Source organism: Thalassophryne amazonica, chromosome 2 (assembly GCF_902500255.1).
Source record: "Thalassophryne amazonica chromosome 2, fThaAma1.1, whole genome shotgun sequence".
NCBI lineage: Eukaryota > Metazoa > Chordata > Actinopteri > Batrachoidiformes > Batrachoididae > Thalassophryne > Thalassophryne amazonica.
Window position 1 is genome coordinate 50,429,902 of NC_047104.1, and position 23,729 is coordinate 50,453,630.

General features: G+C 43.8%; 1 protein-coding gene across 1 annotated transcript in view; it reads left to right on the plus strand.

Moving 5' to 3' along the window:
• Window positions 1-23,729, plus strand: part of tent4b (terminal nucleotidyltransferase 4B) — a 100,584-nt gene that overhangs the window by 59,329 nt on the left and 17,526 nt on the right. The window contains exon 5 of the mRNA XM_034186015.1: window positions 11,515-11,622. Within this exon, the coding sequence (XP_034041906.1) occupies window positions 11,515-11,622 (108 nt within the window). The remainder of the gene's footprint in view (window positions 1-11,514; window positions 11,623-23,729) is intronic.

Genomic DNA, 23,729 nt, shown 5'->3' on the forward strand with positions numbered 1-23,729 from the left:
TTCTGGAGTGTAGTACTGCACCTATACACGCTCTTAGAGCTGACCTGAACTTAATAACTTCATGGGGTTTTGTCTCCAATATCATTTATCATTATTACTTAAAAAATGAGATATATTTTATTTTGTGTAGTAGTGAACTGAGTGTATTTTTCATATTAAAAATACCAAAGAAAAGGACCAACCAGTTTCAGCATCGCTAACTTCTACAGCAACAGTATAGGTGTAAACAATGTTTTGGGGGTATGAGCAAAACTTTACATGTATGTTTATTGTCAGACTTCCTCCCAGTCATCACTGACAGATCTGAGAGTGTGTGTGCACCCTTTGTTTGCTTCAAAGTTGAAGTCCAGACATCCTGGCAATGGATATACACACAAACTGAGGCTGGGCCTAATGTGGCCCACGGGGCACCAGTTAGGAATCCTCATTCATACACTGTGCAGTAGCCAGGCTGATGTGAGAAACCATCATGCAAACCACATTAAGAATGTAGAATGTACAATATTTAATAATATTATAAGAATGTGGAATATTGGAAGGTAGGTGTGTGTGTGTGTGTGTGTGTGTATGTATATATATATATATATATATATATATATATATATATATATATATATATATATATATAATTATACAAATAATGGATGGTAAGGAGTCCAACATAGAGAAATATTGGATGAAGAAAAGTTATATTGGATGAGGCGTACCAATATTTCTCTATGTTGGACTCCTTACCATCTATCAATTGTTATGTTCTCCACCCCCTCCCAAATTAAGCAAACAACAAAGAGTCAAGTAAATTAGATCAATTTATTTTGTTGTGAACAGCATATGATTGATTCTGATGCAATGAATGCTTCTAAAACATCAGTAGCGTGCTTGTCTACCTTCTTAGTGTTTTTGGCATCCTTAAGAGTTAAATATTTCCACCAGTTTGTCCTCTGTAAACTCAGCAAACCTCGCTGGCAGACGATTTTCTACTGTTGTTGACATGTTTGTTGCCATTTTTTTCAACCATCGTCTGTCAGCTAGTTCCTGACCTTCGTATGCCGCGCTGTGATTGGCTAGCTGTTGGCAGTAAGCTCTAACGCTATTGGTCAGTGGGAACCGATCCAATATAACTTTTGGTCCTAGACTTTTTGGATCCTTTTGGATCCAACGTAACTTTCTGACACCAAGCATGCCAAAATACAGGTAAATGATGGACAGAAAGGCTAATCTGTGATTAGCTATTGCAATCTGAGTGGAGAACACACACATACACACACACATATATATACATATATATATATACACACACACACACACAGCGAGGAAAATAAGTATTTGAACACGTTCTCCCACTTACAAATCATGGAGGGGTCTGAAATTTTCATCTTAGGTGCACGTCCACTGTGAGAGACATAATAAAAAAAATAAATAAATCCGGAAATCACAATGTATGATTTTTTTTTTAAATAATTTATTTGCATGTTACTGCTGCAAATAAGTATTTGAACACCTACCAACCAGCAAGAATTCTGGCTCACACAGACCTGTTCATTTTTCTTTAAGAAGCCCTCTTATTCTGCACTCTTTACCTGTATTAATTGTACCTGTTTGAACTTGTTACCTGTATAAAAGACACCTGTTCATACACTCAATCAATCACACTCCAACCTGTCCACCATAGCCAATACCAAAGAGCTGTCTAAGGACACCAGGGACAAAACTGTAGACCTGCACAAGGCTGGGATGGACTACAGGCAAACATCTTGGTAGAAGACAACAACTGTTTTGATTATTTATTAGAAAGTGGAAGAAACACAAGATGACTGTCAATCTCCCTCGGCCTGGGATTCCATACAAGATCTCACTTTGTGGGGTAAGGATGATTCTGAAAAAGCTCAGAACTACACAGGAGGACCTGGTCAATGACCTGAAGAGAGCTGGGACCACAGTCACAAAGATTACATTAGTAACACATGATGCTGTCATGGTTTAAAATCCTGCAGGGCAGCAAGGTCCCCCTCCTCAAGCCAGCACATGTCCAGGCCTGTTTGAAGTTCACCAGTGACCATCTGGATGATCCAGAGGAGGCATGGGAGAAGGTCATGTGGTCAAATGAGACCAGAATAGAGCTTTTTGGAATCAACTCCACTTACCATGTTTAGAGGATAAGAACAGTCCCAAGAAAACCATCCCAGCCGTGAAGCATGGGGGTGGAAACATCATACTCTGGGGGTGCGCTTCTGCAAAGGGGACAGGACGACTGCACCATATTGAAGGGAGGATGGATGGGGTCATGTATTGCGAGATTCTGGCTCAGTAAGAGCATTGAAGATGGGTCATGACTGGGTCTTCCAACATGACAGTGTCCTCAATCACACAGCCAGGGCAACTAAGGAGGGGCTCCGTAAGAAGCATTTCAAGGTCCTGGAGTGGCCTGGCCAGTCTTCAGACCTGAACTCCAATAGAAAATCTTTGGAGGGAGCTGAAACTCCAAACCTGAAAGATCTAGAGAAGATCTGTGACAAAGTGACAAAGTTTGTATTCGGCACACAAAATATTCAAATAGAAAAAAATGAACAATTCCACAAACGCATAAACAAAACTAGTGAGTCCAAAAGGGTGTGGGCTGAAGCAAAGCTTATATTAGCGCCCACCCCTGCTAGTACAAGTCCATCAATTCTAATCAGTCATATTTACATAAATACAAATTCACTACTACATGTCGACACACAGACATACACATCAATATACTATTCACTTATAATTATATTTATATAGTACCAGATCACAAGAAAGTCAAATCAAGGCACTTTACGCAAGTAAGGACTAACCTTACCAACCAACCCCCAGAGCAAGCACTAGGCAACTGTGGTGAGGAAAAACTCCCTATAAGTTAGAAACCTCAAGCAGACCAGGCTCTTGGGGATGACCCTCTGCTTGGGCTGTGCCATATATACCCTATGTATATACTTTACATCAATCAATCAATCAACTTTTTTCTTATATAGCGCCAAATCACAACAAACAGTTGCCCCAAGGCGCTCCATATTGCAAGGCAAGGCCATACAATAACCATGAAAAACCCCAACGGTCAAAACGACCCCCTATGAGCAAGCACTTGGCCACAGTGGGAAGGAAAAACTCCCTTTTAACAGGAAGAAACCTCCAGCAGAACCAGGCTCAGGGAGGGGCAGTCTTCTGCTGAGACTGGTTGGGGCTGATGGAAAGAACCAGGAAAAAGACATGCCGAGAAGGGGGGCAGAGATCGATCACTAATGATTAAATGCAGAGTGATGCATACGGAGCAAAAAAAGAAAGAAACAGTGCATCATGGGAACCCCCCACAGTCTACGTCTAAAGCAACATAACCAAGGGATGGTCCAGGGTCACCCGATCCAGCCCTAACTATAAGCCTTAGCGAAAAGGAAAGTTTTAAGCCTAATCTTAAAAGTAGAGAGGGTATCTGTCTCCCTGATCTGAATTGGGAGCTGGTTCCACAGGAGAGGAGCCTGAAAGCTGAAGGCTCTGCCTCCCATTCTACTCTTACAAACCCTAGGAACCACAAGTAAGCCCGCAGTCTGAGAGCAAAGCGCTCTAATGGGGTAATATGGTACTACGAGGTCCCTAAGATAAGATGGGACCTGATTATTCAAAACCTTATAAGTAAGAAGAAGAATTTTAAATTCTATTCTAGAATTAACAGGAAGCCAATGAAGAGAGGCCAACACGGGTGAGATATGCTCTCTCCTGCTAGTCCCCGTCAGTACTCTAGCTGCAGCATTCTGAACCAACTGAAGGCTTTTTAGGGAACTTTTAGGACAACCTGATAATAATGAATTACAATAGTCCAGCCTAGAGGAAATAAATGCATGAATTAGTTTTTCAGCATCACTCTGAGACAAGACCTTTCTGATTTTAGAGATATTGCATAAATGCAAAAAGGCAGTCCTACATATTTGTTTAATATGCGCTTTGAATGACATATCCTGATCAAAAATAACTCCAAGATTTCTCACAGTATTACTAGAGATCAGGGAAATGCCATCCAGAGTAACGATCTGGTTAGACACCATGCTTCTAAGATTTGTGGGGCCAAGTACAATAACTTCAGTTTTATCTGAGTTTAAAAGCAGGAAATTAGAGGTCATCCATGTCTTTATGTCTGTAAGACAATCCTGCAGTTTAGCTAATTGGTGTGTATCCTCTGGCTTCATGGATAGATAAAGCTGGGTATCATCTGCGTAACAATGAAAATTTAAGCAATACCGTCTAATAATACTGCCCAAGGGAAGCATGTATAAAGTGAATAAAATTGGTCCTAGCACAGAACCTTGTGGAACTCCATAATTAACTTTAGTCTGTGAAGAAGATTCCCCATTTACATGAACAAACTGTAATCTATTAGACAAATATGATTCAAACCACCGCAGCGCAGTGCCTTTAATACCTATGACATGCTCTAATCTCTGTAATAAAATTTTATGGTCAACAGTATCAAAAGCAGCACTGAGGTCCAACAGAACAAGCACAGAGATAAGTCCACTGTCCGAAACCATAAGAAGATAATTTGTAACCTTCACTAATGCTGTTTCTGTACTATGATGAATTCTAAAACCTGACTGAAACTCTTCAAATAGACCATTCCTCTGCAGGTGATCAGTTAGCTGTTTTACAACTACCCTCTCAAGAATCTTTGAGAGAAAAGGAAGGTTGGAGATTGGCCTATAATTAGCTAAGATAGCTGGGTCAAGTGATGGCTTTTTAAGTAATGGTTTAATTACTGCCACCTTAAAGGCCTGTGGTACATAACCAACTAACAAAGATAGATTGATCATATTTAAGATTGAAGCATTAAATAATGGTAGGACTTCCTTGAGCAGCCTGGCAGGAATGGGGTGTAATAAGCATGTTGATGGTTTGGATGAAGTAACTAATGAAAATAACTCAGGCAGAACAATCGGAGAGAAAGAGTCTAACCAAATACCGGCATCACTGAAAGCAGCCAAAGATAACGATACATCTTTGGGATGGTTATGAGTAATTTACATAAATTATATTACATAAATATATACATTATATATACATACATATACACGGTCACTTATATACATATATACATATACACCTACCCATATCTGTATATCTACATATGCATATACATACCCACACAATAAATCCCACTTATAAATTGAACATTCCCTATAAATCAAATTATATTTGCTTCTTTATGATACTTAGACATGATGTTCTTTTTGAGTAGTTTCTTAAATCTTACTAAGGTACCACTCATTCTAACCTCTGTTGAACATTCGTTCCATTTCTTCACCCCAACCACAGACACACAAAAACCCTTTACATTTGTTCTTACTGGTGGTTTCATAAAAATTGCACAACCTCTTAAACTATATCTGGATTCCCTCAATCTGAACAGACTCTGGACATGTCTCGGTAAGGCTTGGTTTTTCGCTCGAAACAAAGTTTGAATTGTAATGTAATCGACCAAATCTATGAATTTTAATAAATTTAAAGACACAAATAGAGAATGAGTTGGTTCACGATAATGTTTATTGCAGATGATTCATATGGCTCGTCTTTGCAAAAGGAATATTGGATTGGTGTTTGATTTGTAAGTGTTTCCCCATGACTCAACACAATATGTCATATATGGTACCATCAGAGAATGATATAAAGTAAGTAACCCTTCTTGTGGCAGTACGTCTTTGGCTTTATACAAAATGGCTATAGTTTTTGATAATTTTAATTTCACATAATTTATATGTGGTTTCCAGCTAAGTTTATTATCAGTTATAACACCTAAAAATTTATTCTCTCTTACTAACTCAATTTCCTTATTGTTTATAGTTAAATGTTTACATTTGGGTGCCTGTTTATTTCCAAATATAATACATTTGGTTTTCCCAAGGTTGAGTGACAACTTATTAGCGTCAAACCAAACCTTAAATTTTTCCATTTCTTTCTCCACTATGTCCAGAAGCTGTTCAAGATTTTCATCGCTACAGAACACAGTTGTATCATCCGCAAAAAGGATACATCTCAGTGAACTTGACACCCAACTTATATCATTTATATAGATTATAAACAACAAAGGACCCAGCACTGAGCCCTGCGGCACCCCACATGTGACTTCCCTGAGTTCAGAATTTGTATTATTGAATTGAACATACTGAAATCTGCCTTGTAAATAACTAGTTATCCATTCATATGCCAGACCTCTGATTCCATATTTCTGCAGTTTAGTTAATAGTATTCCATGTTTAATTGTGTCAAACGCTTTCTGTAAATAAAAAAACACCTACTGTATATTGTTTGTCAATTGCAGTTGCTATACTTTCCACAAAGTCCATCAAAGCCTGTGATGTAGTTCGAGACCTTCTGAATCCATATTGTTCTTCACAAATGATGTTATGCTTCAGTAAATAATAATTTAATCTTTTAGCAAATATTTTTTCCAAAATATTGGAAAATTGTGGCAGGAGTGATATAGGTCTATAATTAGAAAATGTGTGTTTGTGACCAGTTTTAAACAGAGGAATTACTTTGGCTATTTTCATTTGAGAAGGAAATTTACCAGTATTTAGTGAGATATTGCAAATGTACTTGGACGGTTTTACTATACAATCAATAACGTTTTTTAATAAAGCCATATCCAAATTATTAAAATCAGTCGATTTTTTACTTTTTGAACCATGAACCATTTCCCTTTCGTGAGTACCACCAATGAACATTGAAACAGATTTGTTAAACGTTGAATTATTTACCCAGAAGTTATTAGTTGATGAGTCAATTTTACTGGCAAGATTTTTACCCACATTAACGAAGTATTCATTAAAGTGTTCAGCAATAGACTCGTCGTTATCAGTCGTGATGTAGTTGTTACTCTGAAAAAATGAAGGATAATCTCTAGTTACTCTGTTCTTTTTTACTATTTAATTTAATATGTTCCATGTGTTTTTGATGTTATTTCTATTTTTGACAAGTAACTCATTATAATGTCTTTTTTTTTACTGAGTCTCATGATATTGATTAACTTATTCTTATGTTTTATACTTACTTTCAGCTTCCTTAGTTCGTAGTTTTATGAATTGTTTATATAGTAAGTTCTTCTTTTTATATGCCCTCTGAAGCCCCTTAGTTATCCATGGTTTATTGCTATATTGATTTCTGTATATTTTGTCAACAAATAGACAGTGTTTATTATACAAACTGGAAAAAATGGAAATGAAAGCATCATATGACCTGTCAACATCATCAACAAAAACATCCGACCAATTCTGACTTGATAAATCCTCCCTTAAATTTTCAATTGTTTCAGGTGTTACTTTTCTACTCATGAATTTGGTATTGCTTCGATACTTACAACAACCCTCCAATGCAGAGACTGAGAAAACTGGCAAGTGATCACTGATATCACTGTCCAATAGTCCCCCACTAAGATTACCGGATATAGCGTTAGTTAAAATATTGTCAATGAGAGTTGTTGAGTCCATAGTTATTCTGCTAGGATGAATGATGGTTGGAAACAGTCCTAAACAGTACAAGGTGTTTATAAATGAAGTGGAATGATGGTTGGAAACAGTCCTAAACAGTACAAGGTGTTTATAAATGAAGTGATTTGTGAATGATTGTGAGGGTTTAAAAAATCAATACTGAAATCTCCACAGACAAATAAATGCTTATTTCTGTTGATTTTGTTGTACATTCCTAAGATAACATCTTCAAAGGTGTCAATATTTGTCCCAGGAGCTCTGTAAATACAACTAACAACTATGTTTTTGGAGTTTATAGATGTAATTTCTATGGTACCACATTCCATGATGTTGTCCACTGTAAATGACTTGTTAATGAGTTTACAGTTGTAATCTGACCTTACATATAATGCAACGCCTCCGCCCCTTCTCGTCTGCCTATTAACCAGGAACAATTCATAACCATCAAGATATACCAGATCTTCATTATCCTCATTTAACCATGTTTCCGAAATTGCAATAACTGAAAAACGTTTTTGGATGTTTTCAAACAATCATTAATAGTGGACAGACTTCTGCAAAGACTTCTGCTGTTGAAATGTATAATTGAAAAATCTTCATCATTGATTTTATAATTTTTGAATTGTTCTTCTGTAAAATATTTTCACTGTCTCACAATATTCTCACTGAAAAAGGTATCAGGATCATTTTCAGATTCAAAGGGGCGGTTAGCAGAATTATTATAATTAAATGTATCTAGACAGAGCTCCTGGGCAGAAATAAACAGATCATTATCCTTAGTCATTATGTCTCTCTTGTCTCCGGGTGTAGATGATGTGGATGAGTGGGTTGCTCCAGTCTGCATCATGGTGCTGTGTTGTGTTTGAGTCCTCATACCTATTGTTCATATTTGTCCAGCTCCTCGATGTTCCTTATTGCCATGACTTTTGCTTGTTCTGGTGATCCGTTCACTTTGATGAATATTTTACAGTTTGAAGTCCATGTGTGCTGGATTTTTCCCTGTTTCTTTAAGAAACGTGCTTTCCTGGCGATGTCAGCATTTCGTTTGGTGAGATGTTCATTGATGACTACGTTTGTCCCTTTCAGTTTTCTTCCTTGTTTTTAGAGTGCTGTTTTGTGTTTTCTGTTGATGAATCTCATGATGACGGTTCGTTTATCACCGTCATTTCTCCGGGGCAGAGGGTGGCACGCTTTAATGTTATTTAAATCCATTTCTATACCTTTAGATAGGAGGAAATCAGCAACCTGTTTTTCCACAGAGCTGACATCCTGTTCACTGGGCTCCCCTCCGCTCTCATCTGTTACCGCCCGTGCGTAGGACCGTGGTTTGATGTGAAGACCAGTGATGATGACGTCGTTGATTCTGGTGTACTGCTCCAATTCAGCCACTCTATTTTCCAGCTGCACCAGACGCCGGTCTTTCTCAGCGTTCTGGAGCCGTAGTGCCTTCACCTCCTCCACCAGATTCATGATTGATTTCTGTTGCTGCTTCACAACAGAAATCTCCTTGGATAGAAAGTCCAGAGATTTTTGTAATGTCGTCACCTTCCTCCGCCGTCAGAACCTTCTTAGGCCCCATGATCGGTTTGTGGGCTGCTTGGCGATCGCCCATGTTAACAGCCTGCGTTGTTTGTCACCGGGATGGATCTGCGCTGCGCTGGTGCCGCGCGGCCTCGGTGTTTCCGCACTGATGGATCCGCAGTGGCTGCATGAGGCCTCGGGGAAGCGGCACTCGTGACGCACGGCTTCAATGACGCAGCGTGCGGCCTCGGTGAATTCACCACGTTGGGCGGGCCTCGGACGTTGTTGCTGTCCAGCCGCGGGGCTAAATTGCCGGTTGAGGTGGTATGCCCACTGTCTGGGTTGGCAAACACCGGTGTGGCACATGGCAACTACAAACACCACCTCTGAGGCACAAAAACTCAGGTACAAACTTTTTGCAGCTCGCTCTCTGACGACACGCAGCTCACTCTCTGATGACACGCAGCTCTGACTGACGACTGTGATCTGTATGGAGGAGTGGACCAAAATCCCTGCTGCAGTGTGTGCAAACCTGGTGAAAAACTACAGGAAACGTTTGACCTCTGTAATTGCAAACAAAGGCTACTGTACCAAATGTTAACATTGATTTTCACAGGTATTCAAATACTTATTTGCAGCAGTAACATACAAATAAATTATTAAAAAAATCATACATTGTGATTTCCAGATTTTTTTTTTTTTTTTTTTTTTGATTATGTCTCTCACAGTGGACATGCACCTAAGATGAAAATTTATGACCCCTCCATGATTTCTAAGTGGGAGAACTTGCAAAATTGCAGGGTGTTCAAATACTTATTTTCCTCACTGTATGTGTGTGTGTGTGTATATATATATATATATATATATATATATATATATATATATATGTGTGTGTGTGTGTATGTATGTATGTGACTCCAATTCGGTATTTTAACGTTTTCCATCCGTGGGGTCCCCCTGCACTTCCCAGAATGCACCGCGGCACCAGCAGAGATCCGGCGTCTCACAGTGCATGTAAATAATGGCGGGTGGTGATGTGGATGGTGTCGATTTAACGAGTTCTCGGTCGATGATGATGACGTTCTCCTGAGCTGAGAGGGTTACCTAGAGGAGGTGTATCACCTGTCATGGGCTTCTGCCATGCCCCGATGTTGTCTTACTGTTCGTACTTCACAAGTTTGCATTGTTCCCTGAACTGGAACCCTGCTGAAACTGACCTCTCACGTGAGTCATGGGCCACCAGGCGATGCGAGATTCACAACTGTGAAACAGCAAATGAGAGGGCCCAGGGCTCTCCACACAAAATTCTGCCTGAAGAGGGTGTGGGCCAATGCATGAGCATGGCCAATGTCTATGTACATTTCAGTAAAATATCTAATTTCATCACAAATAAGAAAATATATCACCTGACTGTGTCACCATTTTTGTCCTTTTCTCATTCATAAAATGTTTTCCATGTACCGGTAATTTAATTTCAGATGGGAGTTTAACCAACTTCCTTCTATATGTAGTGTGTGTGTGTATTGAGAAGCTATTGAGAAGTTTTTAACAGTGCAAACTGTGTGTTTGGGAAGACAAATGTTTATAATGTTGAGGTGGTTATTGTCAGTATTTTTTTTTCCCCCATAACTATTTAAAATCTGGATTACATATTAGTTTCTGACTCTTAACACCGTCTTTTGAAAACTGACTGTACTGATGGGGACAAGTTCAATGACTATAGTGCAAAATATATTCAAAGGTGAGTGTTAGTCTTTTTTTATTATTATTATTTTCTTTGTGGAGTAGATATTAAAGTCTGACTGCTAACTTTAATTGAAGTGGACACCAGGAGTTTTTAGTTTGAATGTTTTTAATGTTTTAATGTCAGGTGACCACCAGTAAGATATAGATGAACAAATTAATGGATCTTTGTTTTGAATTTTTGTCAGCGTTATTAAAAATATATTTCTCGCCTGGCCGGGCTTCTCTCCTCGAGATAAAGAGAACAGAGACCGGCTATAATGTGTACCTGCCCTACTTGGTCAGTAGCGTCCGTGACAGTTTTGCAGCTTATGTAGCAGAAACAGTTGCAACCATAGCGCCAAAGCTGCAAAAATAATGGGACCGTTTTTTTCAGTCTAATGCAACAATGACGCAAGGCGCGTGCCCTTCCTGATCTATGCTTGTGTTGATGCTTTTCAGAGCTTTTATCAAAGGATGTGACAGGTCGTTAGCATTTCAAATCTTAGTGTCATTATTATTGTAAGGATTTAATCAGTTTGCATATGTTGATTTGTGTTTATGTACATTTCTGGAGGCAAACTTTTTTTTTTTTCTTTTTTTTTTTTTGGTTTGTTTGTTTGTTTTTCTTGTCCTAAAACACATTACAGTACAATATTGGTCTGGTGTATTTGTCACGCAGTTTGAGGATACATGCAGATTATATGCTTGTAGTTGCAACTATGTTTGAGCATGAATGATTTTCTTCCAAATGTTTCTTGTGTACCCCCAGGTTCCCATCATCAAACTGACCGATTCCTTCACTGAAGTCAAAGTTGATATCAGCTTCAATGTGAAAAGTGGAGTCAAAGCCGCCCGACTCATCAAAGAATTTAAAGAGGTATGCCGGGCTTCACAGTGCTTCTATTTAAAAAAATGTGCTCACTAACTCATATACCGTATTTTCCAGAGGATGTTTTTTTTTTTTTTTTTTTTTTTACTAGTTTGAGAGGTCCTGCGACTTATATTCTGGTACGACTTATATGCTGTGGAAAAAACCTCACGATTCATGACCAGGAATTTTTGTGGAAATGAGAAACACAACATTAAACTGCCTTTTTTATTTAAAAAAAAAAAAAAAACAACAACTAGAGGTTTTCCTAATGGAGCTCAGTTTCTTTCGGAATGCGTTTGAAACAGAGTCTGGTCACACTTAGTGTTCGTTATACAAGCAGTTATGATGCCGTTAATTTATACTTTGAGCTTTTCCTCATGTTGAGCTCCAGAGATAAAATACAATTTGGAGTCATGCTCATTTCAAGCAAATACATATGAATCAATTTCTTTATCAAAGAGCAAAATGTCCTGTGGAATGATACCAAAGAACTGAGTAAATGGACATCTGTTCCTGTGCGGCACTGCAGTGAACAACAGAGTGAAGCACACATGCACACAATAAATATCAACATGAGCTGATTTAATCTGAACTCACCTTTTCGGTGAATCACTGTCAGTAACTTCAGGAAATCTTCCACATACAAAAATTAACCCACAAACGCAAATCTGTGCTGGGCTCAAAAAGTTTGACCATGTGTGGTAATCCATTGTTAATTATTAGATATTAAGCGAAAAATTTACAAACAGTGGAATTTGAGCTCTAGAGATTCAAATGAAATCCAGTCTGTCGTCAAGATCATGAAACTGTCCCAAACTGCGTCCCAAACACTGAGGCTAATATACAATAGCAGAGGCTAACTTCTTCTGCTCCTAAACTCATAGCATCAAGAAGAACAACAACATGCAAATGAAAAAAAAGTGGGGGCTTCTTTTTCTTAAGAAATAATATTTTTAACTGGAATATCACACTTTTAAAAAGAGAAGGATTATTTTTTTGTGTGTTTTGTTTTTCTATTTGGAAGCAACCTGATTTGGACTCATTTGTTTTTTTAGGAAGATCAAGAAAATTATTGGTATGTTGATTTTTACAAATGTATTACAAAAGAGTTTTCAAACGTTTCATTGCGTTGCATGTACACCTCCCATATTGTCATCCCTTCAGTGACTTGAAGCAGTTTTCTCATGGTTTGCTCTTCAACAAAAACATTAATTAGCTATTCGCTTCTGTTTGCAAAACAGTGTTTGTGTTGTGAATAATGCACCAGTTTTATAACGTTTCAATGAAGTGCATGTTCACCTCATGTGATCATCTGTTCAATGGTTAAACTCCCTTTACACAGGGATGGGGTCTGTCCAGCAGTCCTTGTGCAGTCATGAAATCACGTCGAATGTCACATGATGCCAAAAAGGTGCTCAGCTGAAATCAGGACCTTACAAGGTCCATTCGGTATCCTCTCACAAACCACCATGATCGCAGTGACAGACTATGAGTGATGTGAGTTTGGATATGAAGTCAGACAAAAAGACCAATATCAGTTCATTATCATAGCCAACGGGCACACAATGATCAGGTCTCTGTGCCATGATTTTTATGAATTACTAAGTTAATTTTATACAGCGCAGTTACAAGGTGCAATATGAGTTCCTTGTCAGCTGATGTCCGCTGAGTTCATCAGAACTTTTTGTGCAGAAATGTTTGGGCGGAGATCAGGTGGAGAGATTGGTCCTATACTTTTCCTGTGGCTGATGGCTCATTCTGGGCTTCTGAAAGCTCTGCCGTCAATTCAGCACAAGCGGACATGCAGCTCGGCTGTCACTGAAACCGTGCATCAAGTCAGATGCACGGTGTGTCATGTGCTGGATGTGTCATGTGCTGGATTCACATGACACACATGTCACATGACAAACAGTCATGTGACTTTTTTCAGTCCCTGCTATGGTTTTTAAAAAATCTGTTTTTATTTTTCATGACTCGGTTGTTTTCTAGCAAGTCTAGTGAAAGTTGTTAATTATCCAATGATGTAATTTTTCTGCAGATTTATCTCACTTCGCCCGTGAATGACGGTGAAAAGCACACGTGCATACGCACACAAGATAAATCCAAACTGACGAGTGTGAAAAATTAACCATGATGATCAGTGAAAACAGGATTAACCTGAGCTCAATTTTCTTTTTTTTTTTTTTTTTCATTTTTAAAAAAAATATATTCTCAAAAATCATTATTTGGTATTGCGTGTAGAATTTTGAAGAAAAAAAAAATGAATTTCATCCATTTTGGAATAAATCTGTAACATAACAAAATGTGGAAAAAGTGAAGCGCTGTGAATACTTTCTAGAGCCGCCGTGCACGTCAAAACAGCGGCAGATCTTTGTGGAAATGTGACATCATCTGTAGCACACAAACTCCACGTGAGACAACAAGGATGCACAAGGGCAGCTGAAGCAGTTACACAGAAAGGTGGTTTTGTGTCACCTCTGTGGATTGGGTTGATTTTAAGCCACACGACAGACTCAGAACTGCTGCTATCCTGTGTGAGGTTGCCTTAAAGAAGCAGTGCACTTGCATTTTGTGCCTCGACATTAATTTGCTTGTTAGCTGTGCTCCTTAACCCTGTGTGTGCCTTTATAAATAAATAATGCAGTGATTAAATTAATTTTGTCTTTTCTTGCATTACATGGTAAATGCGGCTTGTACTCCGGTGCAAATTATACTCCCGAAAGAGCGTGTGTGTGTGTGTGATTAGTACTGTAGTTAGTACTGAAGCCTGGGTCCCACCAAATAATAAGCCATGAATAATGAGCCACGCATGGGTGTGTCAGCGATTATTTTAAGAATGACCCATGTTTTCATCTATCACGTATCCGCTATGAAGCGTAGCAGCCTCTTGTGAGCCACGACCGACCTGTCATTAAAGCCTCGAATGGCTCGCATCAGCCACACTAAACCACGTAGTGCCGTGATAGCGCCATGATAACGCCATGTTGGCACATGTTTAGGCGTGATTTTGGTCCAAACCTCCAGCCCTCCCACACCTGGTCCCTTTAAAGTGTGGGTTTTCAATTCACAGAATCACAGCAGCATTTAAAGATGTCACATTTTTTAAATACGGTCCAGAAATAGATGTTCCAGTACAGACCCACGGTTGTGCGTTGTGCACCAAGCTGGTGTCCACCTGTAATGCACCAGACCGGCTAGAACCGAACCAGGGGTTCCTGGACGGCCACCTCTGCTCCTCACTGGCTCCGCGGCTCGCTGGCTTTATTTCTTCTGCAGCTTTACGAGGTCTATTAGAAAAGTATCCGACCTTATTATTTTTTTCAAAAACCATATGGATTTGAATCACATGTGCTTACATCAGACATGCTTGAACCCTCGTGGGCATGCAAGAGTTTTTTCACGCCTGTCGGTTACGTCATTCGCCTGTGGGCAGTCTTTGAGTGGGGAGTCGCCCACCCTCTCGTCGATTTTTTTTTTTTCATTGTTTAGGAATGGCTCAGAGATTGCTGCTTTGTTTGATCAATTTTTTTTCAAAACTGTAAGGCACAACTGAGTGGACACCATTCAATAAATTCAGCTGGTTTTCGGTAAAAATTTTAACGGCTGATAAGAGATTTTGGTCTGGTAGTGTCGCCGTAAGGACGGCCCACGGCGCCTGACGGCAATCTGCGCTTCGAGGTGGCAGCGTCTCGCCGTTTCAAGTTGAAAACTTCCACATTTCAGGCTCTGTTGACCCAGGAAGTCGTCAGAGAACAGAGAACTTTCAGAAGAAGTCGGCATGAGGAGTTTATTCGGACATTCCATTGTTAACGGACATTTTGTAATGAAAGAACGTGCGGGCAGAGTCGCATGTCGGGCCGGACCCGACTGCGGGGGGTCGCGACAGGAAAAACACCTCTGTTGGAAACCTTAACGGGCAAGTTGGAACATGCCCAAGCTGTTAAACAATTTCACAGTTACTCACTTGTTGAAAGCCATCAAAAGCCGCCTGAATTTTACAAATGGTTTTCAACACGGAGGTGTTTTTCCTGTCGCGGCGCACACAGATTTGCCGAGTCGTCACGGAAACGACTCGGCGAATTTGCGCACACGTCTTTCATTACAAAATGGCCTTAAACAGTGGAATGTCCGCATAAAGTCCTCATGCCGGCCTCTTCTGAATCTTCTCTGTTCTCTCACGACGTCCTGGATGAATTAAGCCTTAAATTAGGATGTTTTCAGGTCGAAACAAGCCGACGACGGCGCCTGGAAGCGCTGCATGACATCCCGCTGCGTGGGAAGTTCTTACACCGACAGAAACACCCCATAATCTCTCATCAGCCGTTAAACTTTTCACCGAAAACCAGCTTAATTTCTCGAATAGTGTCCACTCAGATATTCCTCACAGGTCCAGAAAAAATTTTGATAAAGCAACGCGCGCCGTCTCGAGCAGCGTGTGAAACAAAGGAATTCAGCCGAGAGGGCAGGACCACATCTCACTCAAGGCCTGCCCACAGGGAAATGACGTCACCGACACGCATGAAAAAACTCACGCATGCGCGCGAGGGTTCAAGCATGATTGGTGTAATCACACGTCATTCAAATCCATATAGTTAAAAAAAAAATAAAAGGGTCGGTTTATTATCTAATACACCTTGTAAACACACATTGTGATCCCACTTTTAACTTTGTTTGTCCATTTATTTCCGCAAAATCGCGCTTTTGCAGGCGCTGCTCTTCTCCATTTATGGACAACCGCCTCTGTGCTCCTTCTCACTGGCTTCCTTTCCATCCATGGCTTGTTGGCTTTATTTTGTTCCTGGCTTTAAACACAGTCATTTTCACACCATGATCCTACTTTTAACTTTGTGTTCGTCCGTTTATTTCTGCAAAATCGCGCTTTTGCGCGGTGCCGTTCTGCATATAGAATGAAGTGGCTGCTTTAATTATATACACCTGTGGATCACTTTCAAATACATATTTATATATTTCTTTATTTCTTCCGCAGCTTACAAGCCACCATGATATAAGTTTTAACTTTGTATTATGTCTTTAAAATCTGTCTTTTGTGCACTCTCGTTCTGTGTTGCTGCACAGCTCTGCACTGCTTTTAGCAGCTTCACTGGAGTTATTTCTTCCGCAGCTTTAACCACACATCCAATTTCATGCAGTCATCCAAATTTAAACTTTGTGTTCATCCAATATAATCTGAAAAATCACTCTTGTGAGCTGGCATTCTGCCTAAATATTCCTTTGGAGCATGATGAGTCACTGCCTCTGCGCAGTGCGCACACACAGCGGAGCTCATGTGATCCATTAACAAGATATTAAATCAACTATAGACATACTTTTACAGCTAGGAACTGATTGTCAAGCCATAAAACATTAAAAATAGTTACCGTAAGCTGTTCAAAATACATTCCACATTGAGCAAGAAAGAGAGGAAAAAGCATCCAGATGAAACAGTCCTCTGTGATTCCAGAAGAGATTAGAGGTGTTTTCAGCATCCGAAGTTTGGCAGAAAATGATTAATCCGCTAGAAAATAATTCTTTTATATACAGCATCCAGCGCACAGAGCAGGTGGAATTATGTGCGCAAGAGGGCAGCCGCTCCAAAAATAGCCTCTCAGATCCTGTGTAGCTGCCAGGTACATGTTGTGTAGGCCGCTGAAGAGGAGGTACTGCTGGCCCACCACCACCAGATGGCGCCCTGCTTGAAGTGCGGGCTTCAAGCACGAGAGGGCGTCATAGCAGCTGGGAGTGACAGCTGTCACTCGTCATCAGCACCAGCTGTCACTCATCCACATCACCACCACCATAAAGGCCGGACTGCAACTCCACCTCCCCGCCGAGAAATCAGCTACCTTGGAGGTAATTTTCTCTGCTGAACAAAACATTGAGTAATAGTCTGAACTTCTTTGCAGCCGTTTTCCTGTGGTGTTGCCTTATCTGTGGGATTGGCGTTTGGTGTGATCAGCGATGGCTTCGCTTCACACTCCAACCAGATAAGTGGTTAGACAGGAGCTGCACGAGTGTGTGATTGGAGGTGGAGGTGCTCCCTCCCATAAGAACACAGATGGTGGAATTACTGAGTGTGCAAACTCACACTCATCAAAACTGTTTCTGTTCTCTGCCAGCAGTACCCGGTCTGACAGCTGGAGACGGTGGCCACCTGGGGCTCCAGGACTTGGCGGCTCCGGTGTTCTTCAGATCCGTTGGCGGTGAGGGCCGTGTGGGATCCGGCTCGGTTCAGGACGGACGTCTCCTATCCTCAAGCCTGCCCACACGTCACTCAACATTTAATTGTCTGTGGTACCAAAACTGTATTGGTCTGTATTCCGTTGTGCACTTCACAACATTAAATTGTTACTGTTTGGCTTATCCATTGTCCGTTCATTTAACGCCCCCTGTTGTGGGTACGTGTTCCTACACCATCACAACATGATTTCTCGGCCAGTGTCATGGATCCAGAGGGGCGTCAACCATTGCTTGAACAGCCAATGGAAGAGCGAGGTGCACAGGCGTCAGCAGGAGGCATGTTAGGTGAGCTGCAACAAATCTTAACCGCTTTCACTGCTCGGCTGGACTTAGTCACCGAGCAGAGTGTGATTCTCAATCGGAGGCTGGAGGCTCTCACCGCCCAGGTGGAAGCGCATGCTCAGGGCGCTGCTGCAGCACCTCCTCCTGCTGACTGAATGCCAGGAACAGACGTTCCACTGGTCGTTCAACGAACCCCCCACCTTCCCCTGAAGCATACATAAGCCCTCCGGAGCCGTACAGAGGCTGTGTTGAGACGTGCGCGGACTTCTTGATGCAGTGCTCGCTCGTCTTTTCACAGCGTCCCGTCATGTATGCGTCAGACGCTAGCCGCGTGGCTTACGTTATAAATTTGCTTCGAGGAGAGGCACGCGCCTGGGCTACGGCGCTCTGGGAGCAGAATTCACGGCTCCTAACGACATATGCTGGGTTTGTGAGGGAGTTTAGACAGGTGTTCGACCACCTTCATAGAGGCGAGACCGCTTCAAGCGTGCTGCTGTCGATAAGACAGGGGTGTCGGAGCGCAGCGAAGTATGCAGTTGACTTCCGCATCGTGGCAGCGCGAGCCGGCTGGAATGCTGTTGCGCTCCGCGCCGCCTTTGTAAACGAACTGTCTCTGGTCCTTAAGGAGCACCTGGTGGCGAAGGATGAGCCGTGGGATTTAGACGGGCTTATCGACCTAGTTATACGGTTAGACAACCGATTAACAGAACACCGATGGGAGCGAGACGAAGGGCGTGGTCAGGCACAAGCCGTCCCTCTTCCTCCCGGGTCCGAAAGGGAGCCGTCTTCCACACGCTCCACAGCCAGGGCACTCCACGTGACGAAAGCTCTCCCTGCTGACGTTGCTATGGAAACGAGCAGGGCCAAAAGGCGATCAGATCAGAGACAAAGGAGGCTGTTCCGTGGGGAGTGTTTTCACTGCAGCTCAACCGAGCACACGCAGAAAAACTGCCCCAAACGGTCAATACAGCAGCACTCGTCCTTAGAGACTGGGCTAAGGGTGGGTCACAATACCCACGCGGGGAGACCCCGAAAATCTGCACGCATCCCAATCACGATCCTGAGTGGGGATCTAACCCTTCACGCCCCAGCACTGGTGGACACGGGGTCGGAGGGGAATCTGCTGGACAGCAGATGGGCAAGGGAAGTCGGGCTCCCTCTAGTGGCTCTACCTTCACCTTTGAAGGTACGGGCACTAGATGGCACCCTTCTTCCATTAATCACACACCAGACACAGCCAGTGACATTGGCGGTGTCTGGAAATCACAAGGAGGAGATTGTGTTTTATGTAACACCTTCTACCTCCCGTGTGATTTTGGGGTATCCTTGAATGATAAAACACAATCCCCGGATTGATTGGCCGTCTGGGGTTGTGGCTCAGTGGAGCGAAATCTGCCACCGGGAATGTCTCGGATCCTCGGTTCCGCCTGGTATGACAGCTAGTGAGGATGTTAAAGTCCCTCCCAATCTGACGGCGGTGCCAAGTTTTCCCCCGCACCGTCCGTACGATTGTGCCATTGATTTGATCCCGGACGTTGAGTACCCGTCCAGCAGGCTGTACAACCTCTCACGTCCTGAGCGAGAATCAATGGAGACCTACATCCGGGACTCAGCTGCCGGGCTGATCCGGAACTCCACCTCCCCAATGGGTGCAGGTTTCTTTTTTGTGGGCAAGAAAGATGGCGGACTCCGTCCATGCATTGATTACAGGGGGCTGAATGAGATCACGGTTCGCAATCGATACCCTCTGCCCCTGTTAGATTCAGTGTTCACGCCCCTGTATGGAGCCCAAATTTTCACAAAGCTGGATCTTAGAAATGCGTACCACCTGGTTCGGATCCGGAAGGGAGACGAATGGAAGACGGCATTTAACACCCTGTTAGGTTACTTTGAGTACCCGGTCATGCCGTTCGGCCTCACTAACGCCCCCGCGACGTTCCAAGCTTTGGTAAATGACGTCTTGCGGGACTTCTTGCATCGGTTTGTCTTTGTATATCTAGACGATATACTCATCTTTTCTCCAGATCCTGAGACTCATGTTACGCATGTACGTCAGGTCCTGCAGCGGTTGTTGGAGAACCGGCTGTTTGTGAAGGGCGAGAAGTGCGAGTTCCACCGTACTTCTTTGTCCTTCCTGGGGTTCATAATCTCCTCCAACTCCGTCACCCCTGATCCGGCCAAGGTTGCGGCGGTGAGAGATTGGCCCCAACCAACAAACCGTAGGAAACTGCAGCAGTTCCTCGGTTTTGCAAACTTCTGCCGGAGGTTCATCAAGGGCTACAGTCAGGTGGTTAGTCCCCTGACAGCCCTGACCTCCACAAAAGTCCCCTTCACCTGGTCGGATCAGTGCGAAGCCGCGTTTAGGGAGTTGAAACACCGGTTCTCGACTGCGCCAGTTCTGGTGCAGCCCGATCCAAGTCGCCAGTTTATAGTCGAAGTGGACGCCTCTGACTCAGGGATAGGAGCAGGGAGTCCGACAAGGTTCTCCACCCTTGTGCCTATTTTTCCCACAGGTTGACCCCGGCTGAAAGGAACTATGACGTCGGCAATCGGGAACTTCTTGCGGTGAAGGAGGCTCTGGAGGAGTGGAGACACCTGTTGGAAGGAGCTTCGGAGCCATTCACGGTTTTCACAGACCATCGGAACCTGGAGTACATCCGGACCGCCAAGCGTCTGAACCCCAGGCAAGCCCGCTGGTCACTGTTCTTCGGGCATTTTGACTTTCGGCTCACATACCGCCCCGGGACGAAGAACCAACGGTCTGACGCCCTGTCACGGGTGCACGAAGAGGAAGTCAGGACCGAGCTGTCAGACCCGACCGAAACCATCATCCCTGAGTCCACTGTCGTGGCCACCCTCACCTGGGACGTGGAGAAGACCGTCCGAGAGGCCCTGACACGGAACCCGGACCCGGGGACCGGCCCCAAGAACAGACTGTACGTCCCACCAGAGGCCAGAGCTGCAGTCCTGGACTTCTGTCACGGTTCCAAGCTCTCCTGCCACCCAGGGGTGCGAAGAACCGTGGGAGTTGTCCGGCAGCGCTTCTGGTGGGCGTCTCTGGAAGTCGATGTCCGGGAGTATGTCCAGGCCTGCACCACCTGCGCCAGGGGCAAAGCGGACCACCAAAGAACCCAGGGTCTCCTCCAGCCTTTGCCCGCGCCTCATCGCCCCTGGTCTCACATCGGCCTGGACTTCATCACGGGCCTCCCGCCGTCCCAGGGCAAGACAACCATCCTCACGATAGTGGACCGGTTCTCCAAGGCGGCCCACTTCGTGGCCCTCCTGAAGCTCCCGACGGCCCAGGAGACTGCAGACCTCCTGGTCCACCATGTCGTGCGTCTGCATGGGATTCCATCGGACATTGTCTCAGATCGTGGTCCCCAGTTCTCCTCCCAGTTCTGGAGGAGTTTCTGCAGGGAACTGGGGGCCACAGTAAGCCTCTCGTCCAGGTACCACCCCCAGACGAACGGGCAGGCAGAGCGGATTTATCAGGAGTTGGAGCAGGCCCTCCGCTGCGTGACCTCCGCGCACCCGATGGTCTGGAGTGACCATCTGGCCTGGATCCAGTACGCTCATAATAGCCAAGTGTCATCTGCCACCGGCCTCTCCCCATTCGATATATGTTTGGTGTACCAGCCCCCATTATTTCCGTTGGTGGAGGGAGAGGTCGGGGTGCCCTCGGTCCAGGCCCATCTGAGAAGGTGCCGTCGGGTGTGGCGTACCGCCCGCTCTGCCCTGCTCAAAGCTCGGACAAGGGCCAAGGCCCATGCAGACCGCCGGCGTGCCCCGGCCCCTACGTATCAGCCCGGGCAGGCGGTTTGGCTATCCACGAAAGACATTCCCCTACAAGTGGAATCCCAGAAACTAAAGGACAGATTTATTGGACCCTTCACCATCCTAAAAGTCCTCAGCCCATACATCCGGTTTTTCATGTGTCAAGACTCAAACCCTGCCACTCCTCTCCCCTCTTTGCCCCCGGACCGCCGCCGCCGCCTGCCCGGATCATTGACGGGGAACCGGCTTGGACTGTGCGCCGGCTCCTGGATGTCCCTCGGAAGGGCCGGGGGTTCCAGTATTTGGTGGACTGGGAGGGGTATGGACCCGAAGAACGCTCCTGGGTGAAGAGGAGCTTCTTCCTGGACCCGGCCCTCCTGGCCGACTTCTACCGGCGGCACCCGGACAAGCCTGGTCGGGTTAGGGTTAGGGTTGCGTTGATGGGGGGTCCTGTTGTGTGGGCCGCTGAAGAGGAGGTACTGCTGGCCCACCACCACCAGATGGCGCCCTGCTTGAAGTGCGGGCTTCAAGCACGAGAGGGCGTCATAGCAACCGGGAGTGACAGCTGTCACCCGTCATCAGCACCAGCTGTCACTCATCCACATCACCACCACCATAAAGGCCGGACTGCAACTCCACCTCCCCGCCGAGAAATCAGCTACCTTGGAGGTAATTTTCTCTGCTGAACAAAACATTGAGTAATTGTCTGAACTTCTTTGCAGCCGTTTTCCTGTGGTGTTGCCTTATCTGTGGGATTGGCGTTTGGTGTGATAAGCAATGGCTTCACTTCACACTCCAACCAGATAAGTGGTTAGACAGGAGCTGCACGAGTGTGTGATTGGAGGTGGAGGTGCTCTCTCCCATAAGAACACAGACAGTGGAATTACTGAGTGTGCAAACTCACACTCATCAAAACTGTTTCTGTTCTCTGACAGCAGTACCCGGTCTGACAGCTGGAGACGGTGGCCACCTGGGGCTCCAGGACTTGGCGGCTCCGATGTTCTTCAGATCCGTTGGCGGTGAGGGCCGTGTGGGATCCGGCTCGGTTCAGGACGGACGTCTCCTATCCTCAAGCCTGCCCGCACGTCACTCAACATTTAATTGTCTGTGGTACCAAAACTGTATTTGTCTGTATTCCGTTGTGCACTTCACAACATTAAATTGTTACTGTTTGGCTTATCCATTGTCCGTTCATTTAACGGCCCCTGTTGTGGGTCCGTGTTCCTACACCATCACAACAGTACATGGATAATAGGCTTTTAGCAGACTCATAAGCACCACTCACATGCCTCTAAGTCGTCGTAGTAACTTGTACACAAACTGCCCCACGCTCTTCATGCCAAATTTTGAACATCTTGAAATTAGTGCCACGCTCAGAGAGGAGCCTTGTTAACTGAAGATAATGCCTCTAAGAGCCACTCAGAGCCACGAAACTCCCACGATGGTTGAAGAAACCCTCTCGTAGCCAAGAACACATGCTGCGTGGCTCATTATTCATCCTTCATTATTCGGTGTGACCCAGGCTTAATTATAGTACTATTATAGTACTATAATTCATGCTAAAAACCTTCAGTTTTAAAAAAGGAAGAAAAGAAAAAAAAAACTTGCCACTGGACTGCCCAATACATAACACGAAGCCATTTACCATTGATAAATTTAAAAAAGTGAAAACCTGACAAAGTACAGCCTGATTTCCCTATAAATTTTAGACAACTTAAAATCACTTGTCAGTTTATCACCAACAGGTTGGTAGAGAAGCTTGAATCTTCGACTGGACTGGGTTGCTTGACGCGAGGATGTTTCGCGACCCAGTCCAGACG